At 52.7% G+C, this 6,268-nt stretch overlaps 1 protein-coding gene across 1 annotated transcript in view; it reads right to left on the bottom strand.

Moving 5' to 3' along the window:
* Positions 1 to 2,682, bottom strand: part of MYL2 (myosin light chain 2) — an 11,660-nt gene extending 8,978 nt beyond the window's left edge. Inside the window, exons 1-3 of the mRNA XM_019507377.1 lie at positions 2,576 to 2,682; positions 1,467 to 1,556; positions 338 to 413 (exon numbers count right to left, since the gene is read on the bottom strand). Of these exons, the coding sequence (XP_019362922.1) occupies positions 338 to 413; positions 1,467 to 1,556; positions 2,576 to 2,578 (169 nt within the window). The 5' untranslated portion in view covers positions 2,579 to 2,682. The remainder of the gene's footprint in view (positions 1 to 337; positions 414 to 1,466; positions 1,557 to 2,575) is intronic.
* Positions 2,683 to 6,268: the final 3,586 nt, after the last annotated feature.

Raw genomic sequence — 6,268 nt, 5'->3', positions numbered from 1 at the left:
ACAGAGTGAGGTATGTCTGAGCTTTAGGATCCAGGGCAGATTTTAGACTTTCAGTCATTCAATAACTGGTGTCTCTAACGGGGGCCTCCGTTGTTAATTAGTGCTTGCCCAAATAGTGATTAACACTGGTTGACAAAGCTTGCAGTGAACAAAATGATCATCTTACAGTTGGCTTTGGATCTAGAGGTTTTCACTCGGCAAAAGCCATGGAAGCTCCAAGTCCCAGTAACAGGATGAAATGGACAGTGCAGATGTTGAGCTCTCTGCTACCAGTTCTTCAACATTATCAAAGCTTTTTTTGGTGTGGGAGCTCGGTGTTTCTAAATTGGAGGCTTACCGAGTGCAGCAAAAGTGTCTCTGAGATCTGACTTATCAATAAAGCCGTCCCGGTTCTGATCCATGATGGTGAATGCCTGCAAAGGGCAGATGAATGAAAGGCAACACCAAAAATAGCTTCACAAGCTCTCCAGACTAAAGTTGTTATCTGAGTGTAGCCAAGTGTGCTTCACCACAGCCAGGGACCTTGCCCGTGGCTCTCACTGTTCACTACTGCCACCTATCAGCTCCAGCGTCGCAGATCTCCCTGGACAGTAGCTCTCCTCTGCAGTGCAGGAGAGTGGACCCATCCGTGGGAGTAGCAATTGTGAAAGGGGAGTCCCTCTCCCTTCTCCAGTGATGGGGTGAGAGATGGCTGCTTTCACAGGGCTGTTATTCTCTAGCTCAATGTAAACCTCACGCTGAGGCCAGGAGCTGCTTCCCCCTTCCTGTGCATCTGCTGGGTTTAGCACAGGTTTTACTCATGTGGCAGCCTGCCTTCCAATGACCGCCAGAGCTTAGCAGTCCCCGGGAGCAGGGACAGGATGGTGGAAGGAGCAGGATGTGTGCTGATGGAGCTGGAAAGCCCAGGAGGAAGGGAAATCCCTGCCTCAAGATGTTTCAGCAGCCTCTAGCACAGAGCAGCTGTGTTTTGGTCACTCCTGTCTGCTGCAGCGCTGCTATCCCTGGCCCCGGTTAGCATGCTCCAAAAAGCACACGGGTGCGTTCTGCTGGAAAAGGCCCCAGATGATCTCCACGTACCCAGATGAGTTTCAGGACCTAAAACCATGCAACTGTGCAGCACCCATGAAAAGGCCAAACAGCGCTGTGTAACAGTGTCCCACGCACACAGTCACTGTCAGCTGGTTAGAGTTTCGATTATGCACGCCTGCTTTCTTGTGTGTTGCTGCCAGCATGAGCTGTCTCTCATGCTTCCTGATGGGAGTTTCTGTAAAGTCTAGAGAGGGCTCTACACGCATGTGTATAACACTTGCTACTTTTATTCAGAGCAGTTTTCAGTGGGCTTTTAGGGGTTTATTCCAAACCTAAAACACCGAAGATCAAAGCCTGTCAGGGAGACTTGGAAGATACCAGTGCATCAGTGGCTCTTGGTCTTCCCCTTCATGGCTATTTCAACCAAGTCAACTTACCTCTTTGAATTCTTGAATCTGGGCTTGTTCAAACATGGAAAAGACGTTGGAATTAGCTCCGCCTGCTCTCCTCTTGGCTTTCTTGGGTGCCTTGGGGAATTCAAGCACAGTGTCATTAGCTCACAGTCCTTCTCTATGTACTAAATGCATTAAGCTACCCTCCACTTATCCATAGCTCGGGGCTGCTGGTGCTCTTCAGTTTCCAAAGCATTCAGTGGTTTCTCATGCTCAGTTCAGAGCATGGGATAAAAGATACACTGTAGGTACTGATGGGAGTTAGGAGTTCTTCATGCAAGGTTGCTTGGTCTCCTGATACATTCTGCCAAATCAGTTGGTTAGGGGGGAAAAAAGAGTTGGAAAGATAACTAGACAGCGTGGTGGGAAGTCTGCGGGGATAAATGACTGGTGTTTGGCTGAGAGTTAAAAGCAAAGAAGCCTCCTCTTGTACAACTGTATGTTCAGGACCCCTGGGAGTAGGGGAGGAAGTTAAGCACATCATTGAGATTTCACACAATGGCTGCGGCTCTTGGAAGCTTTATTATAGTTTTGTGCTTCATTTTTCCTGTCTTTGTTCGAATGAGACAGCTGCAGCCCTGACATTGTAAAACTCCTCACTAAAAACTCCTCAAAGGAGGTGAAGCCCAGGAGGGAGGTGATCCTGCCTGCCCCAATGAGGAAGGAAATCTTTAGACCCACTTGTCAAAGCCTCTCCCTCCTTGAGAATTATTCCCTCTGAAGCAAAGGTTTTTAGCTGGCCGCTCGCACAAGGAAAAGCTCCAAGCAGGCGAGTTAGCAAGACAGAAGAGCCTCTCCTGCCAGCTGCACGAGAGCTGGGGAAGAATTGAAATGTAAACCTTGAGAAGCGCGTGGGCCTGGTTTGCAAGCTCTGCTGATTCTTGAGAACATGAAAGAAAAAGCCCCCAGCTGCTGCTGTTCATATTCCATCCGTGCATCTGGTGCCCTGGCGGGCCTTACCTGGTTCCGGGGGCAAAACGCACGTGTGTGTGACCAGACATCCCTAGAGATGCTGCTGATAGAGGACCTCGATGCTGCCCGTCTCCTCCCTCGTGGCCAAGCCACGGTTCCCCCACACGCTCACTCTTACTTACCATTGCTGACGTGACTCTGCACGGCCCTTGGTGTTACTGCAAGAGGGATTCCAAAGACAATCCCTGAGGTTGCCGTGTGCTGAAACAATAAATACATCCCCGGCTGGGTTAAAAATAAATCCATGCCCACTTTTGGCTGCTAGGGGTCAGTTCAGCAGCACCTCAGCCACCCCCAGCTCCGTTGTCTCGCTCGCTCGCTCTCTCATCTTGAATAACAGCTTGTTGTTGCTGGGTGACATGTGAGACTCAGAGTTTTTCAAGGTTAGAGAAATGCCAGGCGTCTGTGTGGCTTCCCCATTGAAGATGTTGACATAAGGCGTGCTGTGGGGCTTGTCTGGGATGAGTGACACCCACATTTGTCAGTCGCTCCCCACCGGTGGGGTAGAAGTACCCCGGGAGTCACGTGTCCCTGGGGCTCTGGATGTCTATCCACACGAAGCCAGCCCAGAGCAGCAACAAGGCTCCCTGCTCTGACTTCCTGATCCAAACCCAGGTCTGAACTTCTCCTTCCTATGAGGGATGTTCAGATGTGGGGTTGTGATCTGCCCTGTTACCCAGCCAGAGCTGACCTCTCTGCCCCTTCTCTTTGTATTCGCAGGGTACATCTTGACCTACCCAGGCGCCTCTCCCTCTTAGAGAGCACCTTCTTGTCGGGAGGATCCCTCGGGGCTGCACAAGACACGGGCATTGGGGTTTTCAGCTCCCATCACACACATGCAGCTACCTCTGTGCTGGCACGCAGCAGCTCCTGACTTACCCAGTGAACGAGAGGAAGCATCACAGGCTTCCCTGCCCACATAGACACCAGGGCTGTGTGACACCCTCCAAGGGGCTCCAGCGGAGTCAGGCACCCTGGGCTCTGGGGCCAGAGGGTCGGCTGTCCCCCGTCACCTGTCTGAGTAAGACCTTGATTCCAGGTGTAGCTGTCTAGCATCCCCTTGACCTGAGGGGCTTTCTCCTTCCTCCTCCGCTTCCAGTTGCCACTGGGAACCACTGGCCCATGACCCCGTCTCCTGGCTGTGGTTTCAGAGCAGTGGAGGGAGGTGGGGGTGCTGGGCTCACGGGAGGATGGAGTCTGGCCAAGGGTTGAGAACGGCAGTGCTGTTCCTAGTTGGGCTGAAAACCAGGGCCAGAAAAAGTGGCTCTGAAGGGAGCAGTCCTGCACATGAAGAGCCACTTGGCCAGACTCCTCCCTGCCATGGGAACCAGGAGAGGTGGTTCCTGCCCTGCCTGTCTTGGGGCTGCTGGCAGTCAGGTTGGTCCCACAGCCCTGAGCAGCGCAGGCTTTCAGGACCCAGGAGGAGGCAATGCCATCTCCCTTCAAACCCTTTCTGAGCCTTACTGAGACGCACACGCTGTCCAGCTAAGCTGCACACCTGCTATCACTCTTACCCTTGCAGCTAGCCTTGCTGTGGGCAGTTGAACAGTTGTCATGAACAGCCCACCCCAGAAGAGTCTGCACTCTGCCCACGTTCACCGATCAGGTGCTGTGGCTGCAACTTGTCTCTCCCAGGAGAACCAAGCTGGTTGAAGGCTGGGAGCTCCTGCAGATCAGGCTACTGAAGAGCAAGGCGATGAAGTCTTCCCCCACTGGGAGGGTGCTATATCTCACCCAGGTCCCATGAGCCCAAGGAGCCCTCAGCATCAAAGCCGAACCCCTTGGGTGGAGGTAGTTGCCTTTGTATTTTTAGCCTGTTAATTTTATCTGGCCTCCCCCACCGCCTTGCCAAGGCCGCAGTGCAGACATGCCTGTACAATGGAGTGAGACTGACACTCATGGCTGAACAATGCCCTTCGGATCCCTTGCCGTTCTCAGCTGCCCGGCCAGCCCTGCGGAGGTTTTTTCTTACCAGAGCGAAGATGCAAACAACAGCTGCTTCTCCAGTGTCCTTGTGCCTCCCTATGGAAATGGCATTGTTACAGCTGAACCTGCTTGTCAAGGGCTGCAGTCCACGAGTTATATAAAGGCCAGGCCTTTGTGCTGCAATGCACCAGCCAGGCAACACCCCAGAAAAGTTGCTCTTCGGGCTCCTTAGTTTGCTAGAGGCATTGTTACTGGGGGCAGGGAGCGGGGACTGGTAGGTGGGCTTCTCATGGTAGGCCAAGCCCTGTGCAGGAAGCTAAAGTTGGCTCTATTTAGGCAGCTTCAGAAGTGGCAATAGAGCATCTCCAACTCCTACTGAAAATTGCCAAATCAGGAGCATCTTGTCTTTGGGCCACAGTGCCCTCGGATGGGGCAGATCCAAGCTGGCTGGTTGTGTCACAAGGTCATTCATTAGATGCCTGAAAAATGCCTTGAAACTTCAACACAAGGTGGGGAGCCTCAGAGAGCAAAGTGCAACGCCCCAGGAGCTAGTGCTGGGCCAGCTGCAAAGACCCAGGGAGGTCAGTTCTGCTGGGGTGGCTCTGCAGAGGTGTGCTGATGCAAGTCTCCTATTCTGCTCCATGCAGCACTGGGGGGGGTCTTCCCAAGAGAGCTGGGTCCAGTTTGGGGCACTGCCCTTCGAGGAAGATGTGGCCAAATTGGGGAAACCCCAGATGAGAGCAACGGAAATGACTGGAGCTCTAGAGAAGCACGACACACGGGGGAAGAGGAAGCACCAGCGGTGCTTTACTCTGGAGCAGAGAAGACTGAAGCAAGGTTTGATTGATTTTCAAATACACAAAGGGCCATTCTCAGTAGGAAGGTGACAGACTAGGGGTCAGGACAGGAAGAAAATGGAGATTGAGGTGGGATAGTGCGAAGAACTGTCCTGCCCTTAGGGTGGTTCGGCAGTGGGATATTAGCAGGGGAGGTTGCACCATCTCCATTGTTGGAAACCTTTAAGTGCAGGTTAAACAGATGTGTCTGGGCTGGTTCAGACAGGGATGCTCCTGCCTTGAGCAGGGGATGGACTCTGTGGCCTCCTGAGGGGCCATCCAGCCCAGTTTTCCTGGTTCCCCGACATGACAGAGAGCTCTGGACAAGTTGTCCATGCCTGCCAGAGTCAGCTAGGCTGACAGCACCGTGACAACAGGCTCTCTCATGCTGCCTTGTCTCTTGGTATCCAAGTACATACATGTCCACACATGTATGTCCCTACCTGGACACACACAAACCTGGCAAGTGATCTGGGCAGCGTGTGGCATTGCAATATTTCGGCAGCCCCTACCAATAAAGATTTTGCCCTGAACTCTGTGAGTCTCAGTCAGAAAATAGTAAAATTGTTTCTGATGTGCAGGAAATGGCGGCTGGGAGGCCAGGGCGTGATTCAAGCTGAAGGGGTTATTTGAATGCCATCATAAACTGATGAGGTGTTGCCGGTTGTCCTGCTGTGAGTGGGATGGATGGACGTTCCCTCCAGGCAGAGGAGAGGCAGACGTTTCAGCATCGATATCTTTGACACCATGATGGGTTTGCAATGGCAGAAGGCACTTTCCAGCCTGCCCTGGCTCTGTCCTGCCCAGGAAGGAATAACATCAGGCCACCTGATGACAAGTTTCATGAAGCGTGTTTTGCTCAGGTGCAGGAGATATCAGCTGGGGGAGTCACTGAAGCCCAGTGACCTGTATTAGCAGTGAGTGCCACTCAGTGGAGACAGGACTTCCCCTGGGTGGAGGCACTTCCAGGTGACTCAGTGAAGGTGAGTCCATGGACACCAGAAGACAATGATGTGAGAGTCTAGTTCCCTCTCCAGGCATGCCTGCCACTTC

Source organism: Gavialis gangeticus, unplaced genomic scaffold (genome assembly GCF_001723915.1).
Source record: "Gavialis gangeticus isolate Ggan-Ray unplaced genomic scaffold, GavGan_comp1, whole genome shotgun sequence".
Classification (NCBI taxonomy): domain Eukaryota; kingdom Metazoa; phylum Chordata; order Crocodylia; family Gavialidae; genus Gavialis; species Gavialis gangeticus.
Note: the sequence above shows the minus strand (reverse complement) of the source record. Positions and strands in the feature narration are given on the sequence as shown.